This window comes from Hypanus sabinus, chromosome 4 (assembly GCF_030144855.1).
Source record: "Hypanus sabinus isolate sHypSab1 chromosome 4, sHypSab1.hap1, whole genome shotgun sequence".
Classification (NCBI taxonomy): domain Eukaryota; kingdom Metazoa; phylum Chordata; class Chondrichthyes; order Myliobatiformes; family Dasyatidae; genus Hypanus; species Hypanus sabinus.
In genome coordinates this window covers 186134605-186159845 of record NC_082709.1, presented here as the reverse complement: position 1 = coordinate 186159845, position 25241 = coordinate 186134605, and the positions used below count along the sequence as shown (strand labels likewise).

Here is a 25241-nt window from a genome sequence, read left to right as displayed (position 1 = left end):
TTGTCTCCATATAGCTCACACACTCTAATCCAGCTAGCATCCTAGGGAACCTTTTCTGCATCATCTCCAAAGCCTCCACATCTTCATGACAGTGGGACGAGCAGAAGTGCATCTACTGATGTGTCTTTGACAGAGTAAGTGTCGTGGTTCTTTACACAGGACCTCTGGCAACACAACATTTGGTGTTGTGGGAAGAACAGAGTCAATTAGATCAAATTACTTCATCAAAGAGGTAGGAAATGCAAATGACCTTCACTAGTTTTCCCCAGCCCACCACAAATCCAACCACATTAAAAGCATGAGGGGCTATTTATTGACCTGAGCAGCTTTAACTATGAGGATGTAATCACCTTCAATGGATGTGCACTCTGCGTTGTTACAGCAGGGCTGTACTCGGCTCGTGGAGAGTGAGCTGTGAACTGTCCCGGCAAGTAGTGCAAGGTTAGACATAATTTGCAAAGCCATAAGAAACGATTTGTTCACTGGAATGAGGGATAATGGCATCATCCTTGAATCTGTCAGAGTGGACCATCCATCACTGACTAATAAAAGTATTCACCTCTTAATTAAACGGTGACATAATTTAAGAGAGTGAAGAATTTGCAGACGCTCTAATTGAAAAGCGTTAATTTGCCGTTGTGCCCCTCCTGTGAAAGTCTCGGGCTCCAGAAGGGGCGGGGGAGATCCCCAGACCATTGAGTCGCAGAGAAAAAGAGCACGGACACAGGCCCCACACACACAAAAGATTGGACAAAGATAAAGATTAGCTTTGTTTGGCACATGTACATTGAAATACATGGTAAAATGCATTACTTGCATCAACGACAATGACCAACCCAGTCCGAGGATGTGCTGGGGGCCTGCTTCCAGCACTTACATAGCATGCCCACAACTCACTAGCCTGATCCGTCCGTCTTTGGAATGTAGGAGGGAATCGGATAACCTGAAGGAAACAAGTGCGATCATGGAGAGAATGTATGAATTCCTTAAAGACAGCAGAGAGAAATGAGCCCGGATCACTGGTGCTGTAAAGTGTTATGCTAACTGGCGATAGTTACTTTGATCAACTCAGGTAATCATACATACTCTGCAGGTCAGGCAGCATCTATGCAGACAAATGCTCAATCAAAGTTTCAGGCCAAGATCCTGCATCACCATCCTCCTCTTTTCTACCCTCCTTCGACCCCAGCTTCAACCCTCTTGATTGATGGTCAGCACGAGTCATTGGGCTGAATGGCCTGTTTCTGTGCTGTATGACTCTACGAACAGCTCCTTCTCATATTTCTCATGCAGTGTAGAAAGATCTATTTGGCTCATCGAGTCCATGTGGACTTTCAGATCCATAGGGGCAGAATTAGGCCATTCGGTCCATCGAGTCCATGCTGGTTTTCAGGTCACACCCTTTCCCTCCCTGCATGATCATGAGAGGAGGCCCTTCATTGGTCGACCATGGATGTTGCAATCTAGCTGTCTTTAAGGAGCCAGTAACCCACCTTTGATCCTTCTCCTGTCAAGAGAAATTGCTTCTCTGGGTTTAGTAGCTAAGCCACATGTGAAGGCCAGGAGTCGGACTTGGTTATCCGAGGTTATTTGTGGTGCACACAATGGCGAGCATTTAAATTCAAGGTAAATTTATCAAAGTACACTTATGCATCCGCACACAACCCTGAGCTTTGTTTTCTTATGGGCATACTCAGTAAGTCCAAGAAATGTAACAGAATCAATAGGAGTGGGAGCCTATCCAGACCAATGCCACATCCCCCCAGCTATGGCAATTTTAATGATCCTGCCACCCACCTACAAACAAGGGTCAATTTAATGCAGCCAATTTACCTGCAGTAGGGAGGAACAACACCTTATATTCTGTTGGGCACCCTCCAACTTGATGGTATAAACATCGATTTCTCAAACCCTGGGAGGGTTTATGTTGGTGATTCAAGCTGCTCCTCTCCTATCTGATTCCTTCCTCTCCAGCCCTTTACCTTTCTACTCACCTGACTTCACCTATCACTTTCTATCTAGCCTTCTTTCCCTCCCTCTATCTTTTTATTCTGGCATCTTCCCCTTTCCTTTCCAGTCCTGAAGATGGGTCTCGACCTGAAACTAACTGTTTGTTCATTCCCGTAGATGCTGCCTGACCTGCTGAGTTCCTCCAGTATTTTGTCTAAGCTATCCAGCTTGAGTTGTTTTGCTGGACACTGTGGGCATGCTATGATGACGCCGGAAGCATGGCGACACTTGCGGGGATCCTTGGGTGTGTTGGTTGTGACACAAATGATGCATTTCACAGCATTTTTGGATGTACATGTTATAAATGAATTTGAACCTCTTTCAAGATCTTCCAAATCTTCCCTGTAATGGGACGACAAGAATTGCACACAATATTCCAAGTGTGACCTGACCAGAGTTTAATCCAGTTGCAGCGTGACTTCTTAATGCATATACTCTTCATTTATATTTGCAAGCACTGCTTTTCTGATGCTTTCTAATTTCTAGACGCTTATGTGTGAATTCCATTCCAATACATCATTATTGCTGTACAGTTGGCCATGGTACCCATGGTAACACTGAGGTCAATGTTATTTCTCTCTTCCAGAACCTGCTGTTTCCCAACCAACCGCCACAGCCATCTAGTCGCTTTGCCGTCTCCGCTGATGGGGACCTCACCATCACTAACATCCAGAGGTCGGACGCTGGTTACTACATCTGCCAGGCCCTTACGGTGGCAGGAAGCATCCTGGCCAAGGCTCAGCTGGAGGTTACCGATGGTAAGGTGTACGACACTGGAAACCCTGTCTCAATGGCATACGTCAAGCAACGTGCTACTGATGGATCATAGTTGTACACAAAGGTAGACTCTTTGGACCAATGTGTCTGTATGAGCCATCAAGTATCTAGTCTAATCCCAATAACTAGCACTTTGAGTCATAAAAGGCTAACCTTTCCCTATAACTCAGGTCCTCAAATCCCAGCAGCATCCTTGTACATTTTCTCTGTACTCTTGCTCCCAATCTTATTGATTCTTTTCCTGTAGGTAGATGATCAGAATTGAAACAGGTTCTTCAGCCATCCAGCCCATACTGAACCATTATTCTCCCTAGTCCCATTGACCCACGCCTGGACCACAACCTTCCATATCCCTCTCATCCATGTTCCTACCCAAACTTCTCTTACATCAAACCACCAGCTTATTCCATGCTCTCACCACTCCCTGATTGGAGAAGTTGCCCCTCAGGTTCCCATTTAATATTGCACCTTTCACAATTAACTGGAGGAAAAAATCTTCATGCCTTTACCATAATTTTGCATACCTCTGTGAAATCCGTCATTCTGCTACGCTCCTGGGGAAAAAGATTCTAACCTATTCAACCTTTCCCTATAACTGAGATTCTCAAGTCCTGACAACATCCTTGTAAATTTTCTCTATACTCTTTCAATTGTATTGATAGCTTTCCTGTAGGTAAGTGACCAGAACTGCATATAATACTCTAAATTCGGCCTCATGTATGTCGTTTTCAACTTCAACATAATCTTCTATTTCCTATGCTTAATACTCTGATTTATGAAGGCCGATGTGCCAAAAACTTTTTTTTGTGACCCTATCTGCCTGTGATGCCACTTTCAAAGAATAGAAACATAGAAACATAGAAAATAGGTGCTGGAGTAGGCCATTCGGCCCTTAGAGCCTGCACTGCCATTCAGTATGATCATGGCTGATCATCCCTGTACCTGCTTTCTCTCCATACCCCCTGATCCCTTTAGCCACAAGGGCCATATCTAACTTCCTCTTAAATATAGCCAATGAACTGGCCTCAACTGTTTCCTGTGGCAGAGAATTCCACAAATTCACCACTCTCTGTGTGAAGAAGTTTTTCCTCATCTCGGTCCTAAAAGGCTTCCCCTTTATCCTTAAACTGTGACTCCTCGTTCTGGACTTCCCCAACATCGGAAACAATCTTCCTGCATCTAGCCTGTCCAACCCCTTTAGAATTTTATATGTTTCAATAAGATCCCCCCTCAATCAATTATAGACCCTTTGTTGTACTGCACTCCTCTGTGCCCTACTGTTCACCGTGTAAGTCAGAGATGCTCTTCTGTACACCATTGTTGTAATGAATGAATACTTGAGTTACGGGCATCTTCCTGTTGCATCTACAGATCTGCTGCTTACTGGATGGGTTTTGTTTTTCACATCATTCTCTGTAAACTCTAGAGGCTGATGTGCATGAAAATCCCAGGAGATCAGCAGTTTCTGAGATACACAAACCACCCCATCGGCACCAGCAATCATTCCATGGTCAGAGTCACTTAGGTCACATTTCTTCCCCATTCTGATGTTTGGTCTGAACAACAACTGAACCTCTTGACCACGTCTGCATGTTTTTTTATTAATGAGCAGGTGTATAAAATGCCCACAGAGTGTAGTATCACTGACACTCTGGAGGAAGTTTTGTCCCTTCCAATCAGGTACCGTGTTACATAGCGGTTAGTGTGATGCTACTGCAGCTAGTGTGATGTTATGCTATTCTGTGTTCCGTGCTCAATTCTGACGCCGTCTGTAAAGAGTTTGCATGTTCTCCCCATGACTGTGTGAGTTTCCTGCAGATGTGCCTGTTTCTTCCCACGTTCTGAAGATATACCAGTTAGTAAGTTGATTGGTCATTGTAAATTGTCCTGTGATTAGATTGGGGCTAAATTGGTGACCTGCCACTGGCCTGTCCACACTGTATCTCCAAATAAAAATTCACGTCTGGCCCAGCCCTCCATTCTCGGAAATGCCAGGTTCATCCTAACGCAACTCAAAATTTATCAAAGTTTGTGAAATGAGGCAAGTATAACAAGATTGAAAAGCTCAAAGAAATGTTCAAAAGAATAGATGGAAAGGACAAGGGTGCAGTCCAGATAAACAAACCAGGAAGCATGTCAAAAAGTGCAAGGCACAAAAGGACTTGTAACTGCACATCTTAATGCAGCCAATCACATCGTCAGGGTAGGTAGATTCTAAATGATTCACGGTGACCAGACAATGTCTCCTCTGTATATATGTTAGCATAAAAGCTGGGGAGATGTCAGGAAGTCTTTCTTCACACTATGGCTTGAAGTAATCCGGAATTTCCTCTTCCATCCCAAAAGAAGTGATAGTAGGATTCAGTTGAAAAAAGCCACACAACTTGTAGGTTTCCTGTTCCGTGTAGGAGGCGGATTTAGATCAGATTAGCTTTACTTGTCACATACACAGTGAAGCATTAAAACCCATCATGAAATATCAGTGATACATCTCTACCAAAGGAAGTGTGGGGCGCTCCTTCCCTCTGCTAGACTGCAGGTCACCCTTGGGCAAGGTGTAGCACCCGCTTAGCCCCCTCCCCCTCCGATCAGGGTCACATGAAGCCATGAGAGCAAGTGGTTGATGGTTGTATGAGCAGCCGGTGCAGATCACAAGTCCTGGTTATGTGACCACTGATGTCAGGCAGACAATCTCTAAAGAGTATTGGTAATAGCTGGGGTCAACCATCTTGTGAAGCCACTGCCCAGAAGAAGGCAATAGCAAACCACTTCTGTAGAAACACCTGCCAAGACCAGTCATGGTCATGGAAAGACCATGACTGCCCACGTTGTATGACACAACGCGTAACCAACAAGTAGTGAAATGCGTGGTTTGCATCAACAACCAACACATTCCAAGGATGCGCTGAGGGCCGCCTGCAAGTGACTGCTGCAATCGGAGCATGCTCCCAGAGGTAATCCGCGCAGTCACGAGGAAACTGCACAAACCCCTTACAGACAATGGCCCTGTTGCTGGCGCTGCAGTGTTATGATAGCCGCTATGCTGCTGTGCCGAGCTGCATTAGGATTCAGAGATGTAGCTTACCAGTCAAGGTCAAGTGCATTGCCAAGTCCACGTGTGCACAAGTACAGTGAAAAACTTACAGCAGCATCACAGGCACAGAGTACCAGATACACATGTAGAATCCCAAGTTAAGCATTGACTAAACACAATTTTTACACATACACAATCAAAGCAAAAAGAAATGTCCATTATGGTGCAGACAGATCGAAGGGTCACTATATTGGACAGTGATCGTGGTTGTGTCAATTAGACCATAAAACATAGGAACAGGACTATAAACATAAGAAAATCTGCAGAGGCTTGATGTTCAAAGCAACACTCACAAAATGCTGGAGGAATACTATGGAAGTCGATGTTTTGGGCCGAGACCCTTCGTCAGGAGCAGAACCAGGCCATTTGGCCCATCGAGTCTGCTCAGCCATTCCACCATGACTGATTCATTACCCCTCTCAACCCCATTCGCCTGCCTTTCCCTCGTAACCTTTGATGCCGTGATTACTCAAGAACTTATTAACCTCTTCCTCAACTATGCCCAACAACTTGGTTCAATAGCTAACTGATTGAAGGGAAATTGCCATTCACAGAATGCCTCAAGTAATGGATCAGTGACCAGAAATATAGAGGAAATCCCAGTCTGCATTTTATCTTAGGAAAGCCTGCGGGAGAAGTCAGTGGACTCTGACGTAAGCTAATCTCCCCTCGCTTGGTTTACCATTTTGGTTCTCAATGCCCCTTCTTATCTTATTAGCGGCGGCTAATGGCTTGCAGCAGAGGAGGAAGTAAGCACAGTGTAAACCTAGTCATTAAGGCGTTCTTAGCCAGGGATTTGTTTGAAGTGATGCCTCTTTGCCTTTCAGTCTAAGCCCTTACAAGTGGTGCTCATGAGAAGAGATTCCAGCACTTTGGAATCGCAAACTGGGATTACCCCTTGATCAAGCTGGCTTCTGCCTCTGCACAAGCCTTTTACACATAACGCTGTCTCAAACATACACAAAGGCATTTTCAATTCAGATTCTTTCCAGATTGTTTGGTGGGAGGTGATAATGAATCAGAATCAGGTATATATATAGATAGGGTGCCTAATACTTTTGCACAATACTTAGTAATTTTATGTATTGCGCTGTAATACTGCCACACACTCAAAAAAAAAACAAGTTTCATGACATATTTTAGAGATGATAAACCTGATTCTGATATGGGTCTCTATTGTGGACTGAGAGTGGGAAGGGGGAAGGCAGAGGTGAAACATGCTTGGGAAAAGGGGGAGGGAGTGGGAAGCACCAGAGAGACATTCCTTAATGATCAATAAACCAATTTTTTGGAATCAAATGTTCTTGCCTGCAGTCTCAGGACCGGGTGTGTCTGCACTCCTTCTCTGGCAACTGTCCCACATTCATGTTGTGGTGCACCACCCTCACTATTCCCAATATCGTTTGCTCCCACTAAATTTACAAACTTACTCTCCATTCCACATTGACAATAAAGTACTATGCAAAAGTCTTGGGCATCCTTATATATTTATATCAGACTTTTGCTCTGCACTGTATGTCATTAAATTTGTTGTTTTGTGGCAGCAGTATAGTGCAATAGATAAAAATTACCATAAATTATATATATAAATATATATATATATATATATATACTGTCTATATAACTTACATACATACAAAAATAAAATTTAAAAAGTAGTGGAAAAAGAGAAAAAAGTAGTGAAGTCGTGTTCATTCATGGGTTCATTGTCCATTCAGAAATCTGATGGTGGAGAGGAAGAAGCTGTTACTGAAATGTTGAGTGTGTGTCCTCAGATTCCTGCACCTCCTCGCTGGTGGTGGTAATGTGAAGAGGGCATGTCCTGGATGGCACGCTGGGTTTTTATATATCCCTGCTTTCTCCCCTCACCTTTCTCATTCGAAGACACAGAGGCTTGGGTTAAAAAAGGGTAGCACAAACGTAAACTTCAAATTATCTTGTATCAAGTGCCCAAAAGCAGATCACAAGCTATCTCAAAGGAAATATACTTTGGGCAACCTAGTAGCATAGGAGTTAGCGTAATGAGGGTTCAAATCCCACCACAGTCTGTAAAATGTTTGCATGTTCCCAGGGGTTACCAGCCTTTTTTAAGCCATGTACACCTACCATTAACCGAGGTGTCTGCGGACCCCAGGTTGGGACCCCAGGTTGCTCTAGGTGCTCTGGTTTCCACCCACATTCCAAAGACGTATGGGTTCATAGATGAATTGGTCACATAGGTGTAAATGGGTGGCATGGACTTTTTGAGCCAAAGGGTCTGTAACCTTGCTGTATCTCTAAATAAATAAAGGAATGTGTTGTCTTGATCAGATTCCAGTTCAGTGAGCCTGGGCTGGGGAAATGGTGCCTGTGGGTTACTGCAGATCATGGAGATAGTGGTGGAAGGGATACCATCCACACACCTCTACCTAGCTTTGTTCCATCCTTCAACAGACAGATGATGATCAGAAGAAAGGATTCCTGGCATCACAAACATGGGCTTGGCTGAGTCCGTGACAGTGTGTTGAAATGTTCTTGCTTGAGGACGGTGTGTGTGTGAGTGTGTGTGTGTGTGTGTGTGAGTGTGTGTGTGTGTGTGTGTGTGTGTGTGTGTGTGTGTGTGTGTGTGTGTGTGTGTGTGTGTGTGTGTGAGTGAGTGTGTGTGTGTGTGTGTGTGTGTGTGTGTGTGTGTGTGTGTGTGTGTGTGTGTGTGAGATCACAGATGTGAATCTCTTCTGCCCATGTTGTACACAGTTGTAACCCCCTCTGACCATCCCGGCTCGCTGTTGAATCTGGTGAAGTGGAAGCCCTAACTCCTGTCTCCTTGCCACTGCGATCACAAATAGGTCAACACCATTCCTGTCCCAGCTCTCGTGGGGAGAGGGGGAGGGTCAGCTCTGAAAACCAACTCCATCGTCCTCAGAGGACTCCTTCACTTGACAACATAGAGTTTACACAATGTGTCAGACGATAAGCAATCAGGCTTTACGAGAAAGAAATCCGTCATAACGTGTCAGATGAAAATTGCTCCCAAACACAGACCATTTCTTTTCTGTAGCTGAAGTGAACTCGGTGAGATCCCCACAACCCTTGCCCCCCACTTCCCTCACATCTGTGATTGTGATAGTCTCTCTGCTGCAAAATCGGAAAGGTCTTCGTGGACAGGTATAAGATTGGTTTCCTCTCCCTCCAATTGTTTTATTCCTGAAGGAGAATGCAAACAGCTTCCTGAGAAGGATTTGTAGTCTAACCTCCAGGCTATGACCTCTGCAAGTTGACAAAGTGATGCATTTTCATCGGATTCGAATTTACATGTAGATTAAAAGGTCATTTAAAATGAACGGTGAGGCAGTATTTTTTAATATCTGTCCACAAGACTGTGTGACTCACTGTGACAGCGACTGATGGAATAAATGGCAGTGTGTGTTGGGGGAGGGAGAGAGAAAGAGAGAGAGGAAGAGAGAAAGAAACAGTGAGGGAGAGGGCAGGAAGGAGAGAGAGAAAGAGAGGGTAGAGAACGGGGAGAGGAGAAAGAAAATGAGAGACACTGTGAGCAGCAGAAACAGTGAGGGAGAGGGCAGGAGGAAGAGAGAGAGAGACAGGGTAGAGAGAAAGAAACAGGGAGAGGGAGGGAGAGAGAGAGGGGGTAGAAAGAGAGGAGAGAGAAAATGAGAGACACTGTGAGCAGTAGAAACAGTGTGGGAGAGGGAGAAAGTGAAGGAACTGGAAACAGAAGGGGAGAAATAGTGAGAGAGAGGGAGAGAGAAAAGGAAAGAAAAAATGAAAGACAGAGAGGCAAATAAACCATAAGAGAGGGTGGGAAAGAGATTGAGACAAAGGGAGAAAAACAGAGAGGGAGAGAGAGAGAATGAGACAGAATGAGGGAAGAGAAGGAGAGAGGGAAAGGAAGAGAGAAAGAATAAGTTAGACAGTGAGGAAGAGAGAGGAGAGACAGCAAAAATCAGAGAATGAGGAAAAGAAAGAAGGAAAGAGTGAAAGAAAGAAAAAGGGAGAGAGAGAATGAAACAGGGGAGAGGAGAGAGGGAGAGAGAAGGAATGAGACAATGAGGAAGGGAGGGAATGAGAGAGGGAAAGGGAAAAGGAGTGAACATGAGAGAATGAGGAAGAGAGAGAAGGAGTGAAACAGAATGAGGAAGGGAGAGAATAAGGGAGAGAGAGAGAAAGAGAATGAAACAGAATGAGGAACAGAGAGAAGGAGAAAGGGAAAGAGAAAGAGAAATAGTGGTTTGGGAGTTCAGGGTGTTCTTAATGGCTGCATCCGGTGACAGTTCAGTGATGAACTGAGAGAACTAGCAAAGTCTCTGCGTTCAAAGCAGGCTGGTAATGAGAAAATTCTTGCCTTTAATGTTCAAGGACTCATTCACGGCTTCTGTCTATTCCATTGTGACAAGACTCCCTTCAATTATCCCATTTATGTTCCTGTCTCCATTGATAATGGCCTTCAAACAGGCAATGAGAGATCATATTTACCTCGTTTTCTGCTGTCAGCTGTGGTAATATTCAGCACTATAAAACCCTGGCCCTTCACCTCAAATTCTAGACAAACTATTGCAATGTTCTTCCTCTATGTGTGTGCCTGTGTAGAATTTTGAAATTACACTATTTTGCAGTTTTCAGATGGCCCAGTTTTCGAGGGGCCTCCCCACCTTCGAGGACATCTTCTGATGCCTCAGGAGGATGGAATCCATCATTGAGGACATGCCCTGTTCTCATTGCTACCATCAGAGGGGAGGTACAGGAGCCTAAAGATACACACCAAATGTTTTCCAACAGCTTCTTCCCCTCCACCATCAAGTTTCTAAAAGGTCCATGAACACAACCTCACTATTTTCTTCCCTGTTTACACTACATATTTCTTTTTCTTTTGTAACTTATAGTGACTCTTTTATGTATTGTAATGTCCTGCTGCTGCAAAGCCACAAATATTTATGATATACGTCAGTGATGCTAAACCTGATTCTGACTCTGTGCTGGGAACACAAATCTCGGGAGTTGCCTCGTGTCCCATTCTGCGCCCCACACCTTCATTCTCTGGGCCAGGGTGCTGAAGAGATAAGGGATTGTTCTGCCCGATGTGGACAAAGTTAAGAGGAGTTTTACTTAGAGATGCAGTGTGGTACCAGGCCCTCCTGGTAGAGTGAGCCCAATTACACCCATGTGGCCAGCTAATGTGAATGGCTGGGCGGAAACCAGAGAGACCAGTGGAACCCCACACAGTCACAGGGAGAATGTTCAAACTCCTTGCAGACAACAGCCCGGATCACTGGCACTGTAATAGCATTACGCCAACCACTACATTACTGCAAGGAAAGGATTGATGAGAAGGAATATTAGTGATAAGGAGAGGTTTTTAGTTTCTTTTCTCTTTGGGCCATTGGAGACTAAGGACAGGCCAAGAAACGTCAGAATCAGGAACGGGTTTTATTTCACCAGTATATGCCGTGACATTTGTTGCTTTGTGGCAGCACCACATTGCAGTACACAAGAAAAAAATGTGAGGTCGCATTCAGAAACTGTTTCATTGTCTGTTCAGGAATCTGATGGTGGAGAGGAAGAAGCTGTTCCTAAAGCATTAAAACCTGGCTTGCTGAGCTCCTCCAGCATTTTGTGTGTGTTGCCTGAAACATTGAGACCGTGTCTTCAGGCTCCTCCACTGAAACTCATGACCAGTGCATTAATAAGTATCAAAAAATAACTTGCTGTAGCTGTAGCTGCTAACTTCCCACATTTCTTTTGTGATGATATCTTGGAACGCTTCCATCTAATAGTCTCAGACAAAGAAAGCGAAGGATTAACTGGAAAATTATTCCCTGCAGTCAGAGTCAAAGTCAAGTTTATTGTCACCTGCACAAGTCCATGTGTGCATAGGTGTGTTGAAAACCTTCCCTGCAGCAGCATCACAGGCACGTAGCATCGTCTGAGCAGCATTCACTTCAAAGGGGTTAAGGGGATTATGATGAAGCTAATGAGCTAGCACCATCAAAGTGCCAGCACACACACGAAGGGCCAAGTGGCTTCCTTCTGTGCTTTGTAATCTGCTCGTTCTGTGTCTTCCTTCCAACAGTTAGTTGGAGAGTGAGTACTTCCTCAGCTGATTGGGTGATTTCTTGGCTGAGCATGAAGCCAGCATTTTCTAATCTCGTCTCCAATATTTCATAATTAGTAAACAAAGGCACTCGAAGAATCATTTTTTTTCCCTTTGAAAGAAAAGCATCATATCTTTGAATGTTCTGACAGTTATTCATCTCCAGGCTGTGTACATGAGATAAATTTTCTTTGCACAGATACTCCTAGGCAGTCCCAGATGGTTTGCAGGATAGTGTCCTTGCAACTGCAGTGAGGGATCCTGGCTGATTTATCGGCCCCTTCTACCTGACTCCTCAAACCACTTGTCAATCAAAACACTTGTCATGGCAACTTGGAAGGACTAGGCCTTCAAGCTTGGGCCTGTGGCTATTGTCATGTTGCTGGAACCCCTAATAATTTATAATAACATCTGAAATACCTCTGACTTCCTAAAACAATATGTAATGTTTCTGTTGCTGTAGTTGACAATTTTATTTTCATTTATTTATTGAGATACAGTGCGGAACAGTGACTCCTGCCCTTTAAGATGCAGTATTAGCAAACCCTTGATTCATTACTAAACAATTCACAATGACCAATAAGCCTACCAACCAGTACATCTTTGGAATGTGGGAGGAAATCGAAGCACCCAGAGGAAACCCATGCGGTCACGGGGAGAAAGAACAAACCCCTTACAGTCAGCGATGGGAATTGAACCCAGGTTGCCTGTACTGTAAAGCACTGCACTAATCATGATGCCATTTTATAGTTCAATATTCTAATTTTAACAATGCATAAAATTTCTACAGTACTGTATGTCTTATAGTGTTATGTATGAGTAGAGCTGAAGGACTTGTTTCTGTGTTGTATAACTATGACCCTTTGACTCCATTGGTGCTGGAATTTCAGAAGAATTTTCCAGTGAGCGAAGATGACGGACGAAACCTCTTTATCTTTTCTCCCCTTCTCTCTTTGCATCTGAACAGCTCTGACAGACAGACCACCTCCAATCATCCGGCAGGGTCCGGCCAATCAGACGCTGGGTGTGGACGGAACTGCCTTGCTGAAGTGTCAGGCCACCGGAGAGCCTATCCCTACGGTCAGCTGGCTGAAGGATGGTGTCAGCCTCCTCGGGAAGGACCCCCGGATGTCACTGCAGGAGCTCGGAAGTCTGCAGATAAAGAACTTGAGGGTAGGTTTTCCACACTGTCTATCACTGTTTGCTGAACAACAGGGACAACTTTCATTTATGTAGCATCTCTAACATAGCTAAAACCATTTTGAGGCTCTTCACAGGAATGCCATCTAATAGGAACTTGGTGTTAAGCCAGGTAGTCAACCTCATTACAAACTTGCACTCTATTAGATCATAAGACATAAAAGCAGAATTCAAAGCCTGTAACCTTTGATGCCCAGACTAATCAAGAACCTATCAATCTCTGTTTTAAATATACCCAATATCTTGGCCTCCACACCCGTCTGTGGCAAAGAATTCAACAGATTCACCACCCTTGGGCTAAAGAAATTCCTCCTCATCCCTGTTCCAAATGGACATCCCTCTATTCTGAACAACACACACAAAATGCTGGCAGAACTCAGCAGGCCAGGCAGCATCTATGGAAAAGAGTACAGGACTCAGGATATCAACCCGAAACGTCAACAGTCTTCTCTTTTCCATAGGTGCTGCCTGGCCTGCTGAGTTCCTCCAGCATTTTGTGTGTGTTGCTTGGATTTCCAGCATCTGCAGATTTTCTCCTGTTTTTGATTGGCCTCTATTCTGAGGCTGTGCCCTCGGGTCCTGTAGGATCTGTGGGGACCCAAGCCATCCCAAAAACAATCTATTCCAGCTGCTGCCATCCTGGAAGCAGTATTACAGCATAAAAGCCAAGGCCAGTAGGCTCCGGGACAGCTTCTTCCACCAGGCCATCAAAACTGATGAACTCCTGATTTGAGTGTACTCTATATTACATTGACTGTTCTAATTATTATAAATTATTATAAATTACTATGATTCACAATGCACATTTAGATGGAGATGTAACGTAAAGATTTTTATTCCTCGTGTATGTGAAGGATGTCAGAAATAGTCAATTAAACTCAATATGAAACATCCCCTCCACATCCACTCTATCAATAGTTTTATAGTTACTTTTAATATCAGAGAATGTATACAATATTCAACCTGAAATTCTTGATATAACCTGAAATTGAATTGTTATTATTTTACCTTCGACTCCCCCCGCCCCACCCCACCATGCACTATTGTAATGAACTAACCTGCCTGAGCTATATGCAAGACAAGTTTCTCACTGTATCTCAGTACACATGACAATAATAAACTAATTTAACATTTTAATTTAATATACCAATGCTTTTCCATATCTACTCTGTCAAGATACCCAAGGATCTTAGTTTATTGTTTGTTAGAATTCTTTGTTATAAGAATTCTGAACAGTTCCTTAGTATGATAAGATAGACCTTTGACCTCACAATCTACTTCATTGTGGCCATGCACCTGTTCTTTACCTGTACTACAATTTCTCAGTTGTTGTAATGCTTTATTCTGCATTCTGCATATAAATTTACCTTGTACGGTAAAGTTCCTGTCACATGAATGATCCCACTCACCCTGCTCATGGATAGTTTATCCCATTCCCTTCAGGAGGAGGCTACGTGTCATCCATGCTAAGACCACCAGACTCAAAAACAATTACTGTCCCCAAGCGGTAAGGCTAATCTACCCCTCCGCACACCCAACCACCACTACCTTATCATTTCTTGTCATTCACCTTATGTACAGACACTCCTGTGCTTTGTGTCACTTTATGGACATGTAATCAATCTATATATGTAACCTATCTTAATTATTCATATTTATTGTGTTCTTTATCTTATTGTGGTTTTTTTCTGCTGTGTCAGATCTGAAGTACAAATTATTTTGTTTTCCTTTACACTTGTGTACTGGAAATGATGTTAAACAATCTTAAATCTTGAGTCTATTACCTCAGTGCACTGTGTAATGATTTGATCTGTATGAATAGTCTGCAAGACCAGCTTTTCACTGTATCTCGGTATGCATGACAATAATAAACCAGTTTACCAATAAGGAGTAGGTTAGGACAGGAGTCCACAGGTTCTGTCATCAAGCTGACTCTTAAGCATAGACCTAGAATGCAACTTTGTCTCGGACCTTGATTCTGAGGGTGGTGGGGTTCTCTCCTTTTACCCTGAGTTCTACATGCTGACATAGTCCCTGAAATTCTCAACAATAAACTAACAGCAAAAGATTATGCAAATGCTCTATCATGCCGTGTCTGTGGGAGGGGAAACAGAGATAACATTTTGGGTTGAAGACACCATTTCCGCCTAGCCTCCCACAGATGCTGTCTGACCTGCTAAGTATATCTAGGATTTTCTGTCTTCTGTCCCAATGTTTACAAGATTTTTTTGACTTTCCCTGAAATTTTTTTGACTTTAGCTGAAGAAATTTGGCTTGTTCCCTAAAACCCTCACTAATTTTTATAGATGCACTGTAGAAAGCATTCTTCTAGGGTGCATCACATACCATCAACGTGGTATGGAAGTTATCCTGTCCAAGACTGGAAGAAGCTGCAGAAGATCGTGAACATAGCCCGGCACATCACACAAACCAATTCCCATCCTTGGACTCACTTTACACCGCACGCTGTCGGAGCAGTGCTGCCAGGACATGACTCACCCAGCCAACACACTTTTCATCCCTCTTCCCTCCGGGAGAAGGTTCAGGAGCTTGAAGATTCGTATGGCCAAATTTGGGAACAGCTTTTATCCAACTATGATAAAACTGCTGAACGGATCCTGATCTGGATCTGGGCCGTACCTTCCAAATATCCGGACCTGACTTGCACTAACTTACTTTCCCTTTTCTATTTTCTAATTATGATTTATAATTTAATTTTTTATTATATTTACTTTGATTTGAACTTAAGGGAGCATGAAGCGCAGAATCAAATATCACTGTGATGATTGTACGCTCTAGTATCAATTGGTGACAGTAAAGTAAAGTAAATTCTCATGCAAGGTTTGATCGAAAGGTTGAGTGGGTGAGGCTTTTCTCTTTGGAGCGAAGGTGGGTGAGAGGTGACGAGCTAAAGGTGGACAAGGTGATAAGAAATATAGATCATGTACAACCAGAGACTTTTTCCCAGGGTGGAAATTGCTAATATAAGGGGGTGTCACTTTAAGTAATTGCAGGAAAGTATAGAAGGGATGTCAGAGGTAGGACTTTTACATAAAGAGTAGAGAATGTGTACACCATGTTGCCAGGAGTGGTGGATGAGGCAGATACACTAGGGAAATATAAGAAACTCTTAGATAGGCACAGAGATGAAAGGAAAATGGAGGGCTGTGTAGAAGAGAAAAGATTAGTTTGTTCTTAGAATAGACTAAAATGTTACAATAACATTATGGGCTGAAGATGTAGTAGCTGTAACGTATTCAATGTTCTATCACCAGCTCAGACTTACAGAAATATCACAAACTACTGAATAAATATAAGAATGATTAGAAAAAGAGCAAATGGAACATTAGCTATAATCTCAAGTTAATTTGCAGTTGTAAAAACTAATCTCTAGGGAGGGTAGAGATGAGATCCCCAAGATGTTGTCTGAATTGGGCAGCATTAGGGTGGGTTGAGATGATGTCAACCAGGATGTTGTCTCAATGAGGTAACATAAGGGAGGGTGGAGATGAGGTCCTCCAGGATATTGTCTGGATGGGGCAGCATTGGGGAGGGTGGAGATGAGTTCCACCACAATGTTGTCTGGAATGGAGTTCTCCAATTATAAGGAATGATTGCTGAGGTTAGATTATTCTAAAGACAAGAAAGTCTGCAGATGTTGTAAAGCCAGAGCAACACACACACACACACACACACAAAATGCTGGAGGACCTCAGCAGGTCAGGGAACATCTATGGAGGGGAACAAAGAGTCCACATTTCAGGCTGAGACCCTTCATCAGGACTGTAAAGCTAGGGGGCAGAAGCCAAAATAAGGGGACTTCTGCCCCTTCCTTTTCAGTCCTGATGCAAGGTTGTGTTATTCCCACTGTTATTCTCACAGAGATTTACAAAATTATGAGAAGCTTGAGATGGGATAGGTAGTGAAAATCTTGTTTTCCAAGCCAGAGAAATCTGGAACTAGATGGTGCAAGTTTAAGGTAGAGAGGAGAAATATAACTGAGATGTGACAATCATTCCACCCCTTGTTTCTATGAAAACTCTATCGGGATGTCCATCTAAAGGTCTAACCATACAGTACACCACACCTCATGAATGATGCACTGGCCTTGGTAGTCGCTGAGAAAGAGGTTCACAACTGGCATCTGGGAGTTTGAGGGTTAAATTACAAGCTCAGGTTACATTAAATTGTCTTGAATTTTCCATGAGTACAGAAGATTAAGGGATTATTTAATTGAAGCATTTAAGATGATTAAAGGATTTGATTGGGTAGATCAAGAGTAATTATTTATTCTAGTTGGGGGAGCCAAGAAGAGGGGACCAAACCTTAAAATGAGAGTAACACCCAGATAATACTGCAAGAAATCAGCAGGTCAGGCTGTATCTATGGAGGGAAATAAACAATTGATGTTTCAAGCCAAGATCCTTCATCAGGAATAGAAAGAAAAAGGGCCAGAAGCCAGAATAAGAAGGTGGGGGGGCGGGGAGAGGGGAAGGAGAACAAGCTGGCAGGTGATTGGTGAGACCAAGTGGGTGATAGGTGGAAAAGGCGAAGATGAAGGAATCTGATAGGAGAAGAGAGTGAACCATGGGGGAAAGGGAAGGAGGAGGGACACCAGAGGGATGTGATGAGCAGGTGAGGAGAAAAGAAGGGGTAAGAGGGGAGCCAGAATGAGGATTGGGAAAGGAGACAAGGGAAAGGGGGAAGGAATTACTGAAAGTTAGAGAAATCAATATTCATACCATCAGGGTGGAGGCTACCCAGACAGAATATACGGTGTTGCTCCTCCAACCTTAAAGTGTTCAGGGAGTAACTCTTTGGCATTGGAGTACTGTGAGTAGTTTTGGGCCCCTTATCTAAGAAAGGATTGTTGGCACTGGAGAAGGTCCAGAAGAGGTTTATGACAATGAAAGGGCAATGTATGAGGAGAGTTTGATGGCTCTGGGTCAGTACTTGCTGAAGAATGGTGAGGGAGCAGAAATCTCATTCAAACCTATTGAATATTTAAAGGCCTAGATAGAGTGGATGTGGAGAAGTTGTTTCCTATAGTGGGGGAATCTAGGATCAGACTTCAAACAGAATACGTCCCTTTAGAACAGAGATGCGGAGGTATTTTTTTAGGCAGAGGGTGGTGAATCTGTGGAATTCATTGTCACAGACAGCTGTGGAGACCAATCCATTGGGTATATTGAAAGCAGAGATTGAAGGGTGCTTGATTCATGAGGGTGTTAAATATTATGGGAAGAAGGCCGCAACAATGGGATTGAGAAGGATTATAAACTAACCATGTGGAATGGCAGAACAGTCTCAATTGGCTGAATGACTAATTCTGCTCCTATGTCTTATGGTCTTATTTGGAAATTCTCTTCTTTAATAGGTTGTTGAAATGAGAATATAAGGTGTTGGAGCTGAGTAAGTTTCTTGCTACTTCTGGCTTGCCTCTGCTCAGGTAGTTGTTTCTCAGGACAGAAATGGCTACCGCAAGGGGGCAACACATACAAAATGCTGGTGGAACGCAGCAGACCAGGCAGCATCTATAAGGAGAAGCACTGTCGACGTTTCGGGCGAGGACCCTTCGTCAGGATTAACTGAAAGGAAAGATACCAAGAGATTTGAAAGTAGCGGGGGGAGGGAGAAATGTGAAATGATAGGAGAAGACCGGTGGGGGTGAGATGAAGCTAAGAGCTGGAAAGGTGATTGGCGAAAGTGATACAGAGCTGGAGAAGGGAAAGGATCATGGGATGGGAGGCCTCGGGAGAAAGAAAGGGGGAGGGGGGAGCACCAGAGGGAGATGGAGAACAGGCAGAGTGGTGGGCAGAGAGAGAGAAAAAAAAAACCTAAATATGTCAGGGATGGGGTAAGAAGGGGAGGAGGGGCAGTAACGGAAGTTAGAGAAGTCAATTTTCATGCCATCAGGTTGGAGGCTACCCAGCCGGTATATAGGGTGTTGTTCCTCCAACCCGAGTATGGATTTATCTTGACAGTAGAGGAGGCCATGGATAGACATATCAGAATGGGAATGGGATGTGGAATTAAAATGTGTGGCCACTGGGAGATCCTGCCTTCTCTGCCGGACCGAGTGTTGGAGCTGCCTGTGTTGCCTGGCCTGCTGTGTTCCACCATCATTTTGTGTGTGTTGTTTGAATTTCCAGCATCTGCAGATTTCCTCATGTTTGCACTACAAGGGGGCATAAGTTTAAGATGGTTGGAGAACAGTGTAGAAGGGTTGTCAGAGGTAATTTTTTTTTGCATTGAGAGTGCAATTCTCTGCCGGGGTATTGGTAGAGGCAGATACATTGGAGACATTTAAGAGACTCTCAGATAGGCAACAAGGATGTTAAAAAATGGAGACTGAAAAATGTGGGAGGGAAGGGTTAGATTGATCTCCGAGCAGGTTAAAGGATCAGCACAACATCATGGGCCAAAGGGCCTGTACTGTGCTGTGATCTGTGTTCTATGATCTTCTCTGATAAAAAATTGCTTGAAGAACTCAATAGGTTAAGCATCACCTGTGAAGGGTGAGGGATTGTCTGTGTTACGAATGGAAACCTTTCATTATCATGATACTCGAAAGTTGACCATTCATTTACTCCCACAGATGCTGCCTGCCTTGCTGAGTTCCTGTAGCAGCTTAGCCTAGATTCCGGCATCCTCTGAGCTGCTTGCAATGCAAGTAAATTCTGTTACTTAAGGAGGTCATTACCATTGAATCAAAATCCAGTTCATCTCTGACATAACATCTTGGAGTTTGTTGTTTTGTGGCAGCAGTACAGTGCAATACATAAAATACTGTAAAATATAGTAAATATAGAACTATATATAAAAATTAAATATGTGGTGCAGCATTGAGAAGGTTTGATGAGCCCGTCTGAACTGGTGTTTAAATTTGAATCGTATTCAAGTCCGGCCTTGCATTGCATTCCTTCATGTACAGCCCTGCCCCCGTCCCTGATCCACACTTTCTCCCTGAGCATACAGCCCTTCTCTGGCAGATGTCAGAACCCTGGTTAGATGCCAGCTCTTGTTCAATAAATTCCACAGTTAAACCACTTTGGTGAGAGACTGATGCAGGCATCAATAAACATTTAAAGAAAAAAGTTGAAGTGAACTTTACCACTGGGAACTACCCTGAGAGATTTGCCTTCCATACAGCCAAAGCTGCATTCCTGATGCAGAATCTGTTGTTCATTGAGGCCGCTTTAAGAGAATCCTGCTTTTATTTTATGTTGAAGAAAAGGAAAGTGCTGAACTCTCAGGAATTGCACAATTTAATAAAGAAGTAACAAATAGAAAATACTAACCCGTTCAATATGATGCACACCCTCGGGTTAAAACTCCAGTATATTTATTTAAACAAATCCCACCCACCTTAGACATTCTCTCTTAGGCTAAAAGAGCATCAGATATGGGAGCAATCCCGGAGTTTAACCCTAGCCTAATGACTAGACAATTTACAATAAGCAATTAACTTACCAACTGGTACACCTTCAGACTGTGGGAGGAAACCAGAGCACCCGGAGGAAATCCACACAGTCACTGGGAGAACGTACAGACTCCTTACGGGCAGCAGCGGGAGTTGCACCCAGCTCACCTGTACTGTAAATCGTGCTAACCACTATGCTATTATGCCGCCCTGATATTTTTAAAACCCTTTTCTCTAATGATTCTATACTATTCATTTGAGCACTTCAAGACTTCTCATACACCTGCTGTATGTAACTCTTCAAGGGATATGGGGAAGAGGTGTGAGATTTACGGAGAAGGTGAGGGTGAGGGATGGGGATGTGGTGTGAGGGATATGTGGAGCTGGGGTCAGGGATATGTAGAAATCGGGATATTGTTTCGTGTATATGGGAGAAGTTGAAGGTGAGAGTTGGGGGGAATGTGGAGGTGAGGGATATGGGAGAAATTGAGAGTGGGAATGTGAGGAGTGAGGAATTTGGGGAGAAAGTCTGGTGGATATGGGGGAAATGAGGATGAGGGATATGGGAGAAGGTGTGGAGAGGGATTATGGGAAGCTGTGGGTTGAGAGTTACAGGGAGTGTGGATATAAGAAAAAGATAGAGGTAAGGGATATGGGGAGGGGGTGTGTGAATGATGATAAGTGATTAATACAAAAGTGCTGAGAGTCAATATATCAACAAGCTCTTCTTGAGAATTAATATCCGATGACTAAATCTCATTCCGCCTACTCCCCCAGTCAGTTCACTTGCTCAGTATGTGAGCAGGGCAGACAAATCTTTGCAGCTTGAATCTGGTCCCTGTCTGGAATCGTGACAGTGCGGTAAATAAGAGAAAGGCTCCAAGTGATAACAGATAATGCAAAGATCTCAGAAACAGTGATTAAGGAAGATAAGACTACTTTGCGTCCATGAATATCCACCAGCATAAATAATTTTAAATCGCCTTTGGACAAAATACAATTTATTGAAAAGTTAATGTCAGCATTGCGTAGGTAAACAATTTAGCCATTCTTGTCATGTTGCAAAGCATGTGCGGGTCAGTGGGGTTAATGTCTTTCTGCTGTTGGGATGGGATTAAACTCGTTGCCTCAGCAGTCAGTTCTACCTAGGTCAGCCCCCGAGAACACCGATTAATGATGGCAATCGGGGAAATTCCAGAGCAACGCACACAAAATGCTGGAGGAACTCAGCAGGTCAGGCAGATCTATTGAGGGGAATAAGCAGTCCATGTTTTGGGCCAAGACCTTTCCTCAGGACTAGAAAGGAAAGGGCAGAAACCAGAATAAGGTGGTGGGGACTGGGGCAAGGAGCAGGTAATTTCTTTTGGCCCTTCTTTTGAGTTTATCCAATTCTGTTTTTTTTTAAGCATTACAGCGCCAAGGAAACCCTGCTGGCCCTGGCATCCCCCGACAGCCTTGATATAAGCCTAACCTAATCACAGGACAATTTACAATGATCAGTTAGCCTAACTGATGCATCTTTGGACTGTGGGAGGAAACTGGAGAACCTGGGGAATACCATGGATTCCTTAGGGATGAAGTACAGGGGCTGCTTACAGAACAGCGGGGGAATTAAACTACGATCTCTGACACCCAGAGACATAACAGTGTCGTGCTGACCGCTATACAACTGTGGTGCCCAAAAGTTGTTGTGTATCCCTGATCAGAACAACTTGTTGAGTTAAAAGAAATGATTATAGGGCCCTGTAGTGTGCTGATCTCTACCTAAACTCTTGACTTCTAGTCTGAACACTTACAGGTACGTACTGTGGCTCAGACAGGGGAGCTGGCCCTTCACTCCACCATATTGTGCTGAACTAATTAAGTTAATGACATCTATTTAATACAAACTCCTAAAAACTTTTAAACTAATCCCTTTACCCAAACCTGGCCCGTGTCCATCTGAACTTTTCCTATCCATGTATTTGCTCCGAGCCATTGGACTCATTTTTAGAGAGCTTCGCAGATCGGACCACGATGTAGTTCTGTTTTCAAGTTACTCCGTTCTTCATTGCAATTTTATACCATTCTGACTGGGACAGCCCTGAACTGAACATTCCTAGACTCTGTCAATGACATTGTGGTTTAATGTTTAATATTCAAGCCACACTGTCCAGTGATCCCTTGATTTTAACCCTAGCCTAATCACAAGACAATTTACAATGACCAATTAATCGACCAGCTGGTTGTCTTTGGACTGTGGGTGGAAACCAGAGCACCCGGATGAAGCCCACGCGGTCACAGGGAGAACGTACAAACTCCTGACAGACAATATCAGGAAATGAACCCGGGTCACTGGTACTGTAAAGCGTTGTGCTAACCAATACACCACCATTTTCTTTGAACCCTTTCCATGGTTGTTCTTTGTTTCATGGCTATCTGTAGGAAAATTAATCTCAGAGCTGTATACAGTATACATATGTTGAAAATAAATTGACATTGAATCTTAGAAATGTGTTTAAACATTGTACCTTCCCCAGCAACTCAGTTCAGATGCTAACCCTCCATGCACATTAATGACCTTTATTGTATCTGTCTCCTGCACCTCCAGCATGAAGGTTGGTGGAGTTGTGGCTAGTATAGAAAGTTGTCTAGAGTTACAGCAAGACACTAGTAGGATGCAGGGCGGGACTAAGTGGCAGAATTCACTTTGGAAGTCAAACTTGAGGGAAAATACAGGGTTAATGCAGGAGGGGGATATCACAGGTAAGTTTTACATACAGAGAAGGGAGTGGTAGAGGCATTAGGGACATTTATGAAACTCTTTGATAGGCACATAGATGATAGAAAAATGCAGGTCTATGTGGGAGGGAAGGGCTAGATTGAAAGTAGATTAAAAGGTCAGCACAGCTTTGTGGGTCGAAGGGGCTGTACTGTGGTGTGATGTTCTATGTTTTATATTTGCCTTTGCAAAGAATGCAAGATCATGTTTAATTCTGTTGTCCATATCCCAGGTAATGGATTCTGGAATCTACACATGTGTAGCCACCAGCTCAAGTGGAGAAACTTCCTGGAGTGCGTTTTTGGAAGTACGAGGTAATTCCTCAACATTAATTCATTAGCAGTGCTCCCACTACTGAGAAGCTGAAGGAAAGAAATAGATGTGGACAGGGGTTGCAGGGAAGGTCAGAAAGCATTCACAAGCTCAGCTGGTCAACCCAACACACATTGATGGGAGAGAAGATCACAACAGATGAGATAAGCTTGAAAGACAGATGCTGAGTCAATGAGTGCCAAGTTATAACGATGATAGCACGGTGATCACTTTATTGGCCCATCTATCTAGAGCTCACATGCTAATTATATCATAGAAGAATACAACTCATCCAAGCCAGCCATTATGTCTGCGATTAGCCCATGTGGCTCATCGAGAAACAGCTCAGACCTAGGTGTTCTTTAGTTGTTTCGTAACTTTGCAGGGATGATTTTGGGGGATGGAGTGAGGACTGGGTGGGACAATATGAGAATCTGAGAGATGATGGGTGAAAGAGATAAAGTGCTGAAACATAAAGAATCTGATAAGATAGGAGAGGAGAGTGAACCATGGGAGAAAGGGAAGGAGGTGGATAGGCAGAGGGAGTTGATGGGCAGGGGAAGGAAAGAGAAGGGTTGAGTGAGTGGGTCACCATAATGAGGGAAAACAAAAGTGGGGAGAGGAAACAGAGGGAAGTGCTTACCATAAATTAGAGAAATTGATGATCGTGCTATCAGGATGAAGACTACCCAAATGGATTAAATGTTGCTCTTCCATCTTGAGTTTGGCTCATTGTGGCAGTAGAACAGGCCGTGGACAGATATGTCGGAGTGAGAAAGGGCAGAACAATTGAAATCTGTTATGGTTAGGGCTCATTTCAGAACAGATAAGAACTGCCAATAAACCCTGCGTCCATGAACAAACAATTAAATATCAGTGGATGATCAGGAGGTTAAGTGTCGGTGAAGGTCAGAGGATAATGGGAAGGGTATGGCAGGGTGAGAGGTTAACTTCTAGGTTGATGGACAATCAGCCTGAGATAAATTCTGTAGACTATATGATGATGAGAAGTCATGGTTAATCCATAGGTCACTGGTGGGTCAAGGATTGTGGTTGCTGATCAGATAAATGTTGGATGTTCTCCTTCGTGGATCAGGGGTCACAAGATAAAGAACAGAGAAGGAGATCAAATTCTGATTTTTTTTCTCCCCTCTCTCTCTCCCTCTCATTCTCTGTACAGAGTCAGGGCCATCGACGGTCAATGTTAAAACAGATGTGGATGCTCTTCCGGGGTCACCCTCCAAGCCCCAGGTTGCGGATGTCACACGGAGCAGCATCACCCTCACCTGGTTGCCAGGGAAACACACCGGGTCTTCACCTGTCACGTCATACATCATTGAAGCCTTCAGGTATGCCAGCACTTATCTCACAAAGATGTTCCAATGTTATAGGGAGATATTGGACAGGTTAGGACGTTTTTCCTTGGAGTGTGGGGAGCTCAGTAGCGACATTATAAATGTTGAAACAATCTTTAAAGATTACTTACCTAAACCCATCATCCCTACTGGGACATAGGCTGCCACCAGCAGCTCACCAGAGTCCTCTACCCTGGACCAAACGTTCAGATTATCCCCAGGTG

At 43.7% G+C, this 25241-nt stretch overlaps 1 protein-coding gene across 5 annotated transcripts in view; it reads left to right on the top strand.

Moving 5' to 3' along the window:
- robo2 (roundabout, axon guidance receptor, homolog 2 (Drosophila)) overlaps positions 1 to 25241 on the top strand; it is a 596210-nt gene that overhangs the window by 402752 nt on the left and 168217 nt on the right. For all 5 annotated transcript variants that reach the window (XM_059969002.1, XM_059969005.1, XM_059969004.1 and 2 more), the window contains exons 9-12: positions 2597 to 2768; positions 12934 to 13139; positions 23583 to 23664; positions 24843 to 25011. In XM_059969002.1, the coding sequence (XP_059824985.1) occupies positions 2597 to 2768; positions 12934 to 13139; positions 23583 to 23664; positions 24843 to 25011 (629 nt within the window). The remainder of the gene's footprint in view (positions 1 to 2596; positions 2769 to 12933; positions 13140 to 23582; positions 23665 to 24842; positions 25012 to 25241) is intronic.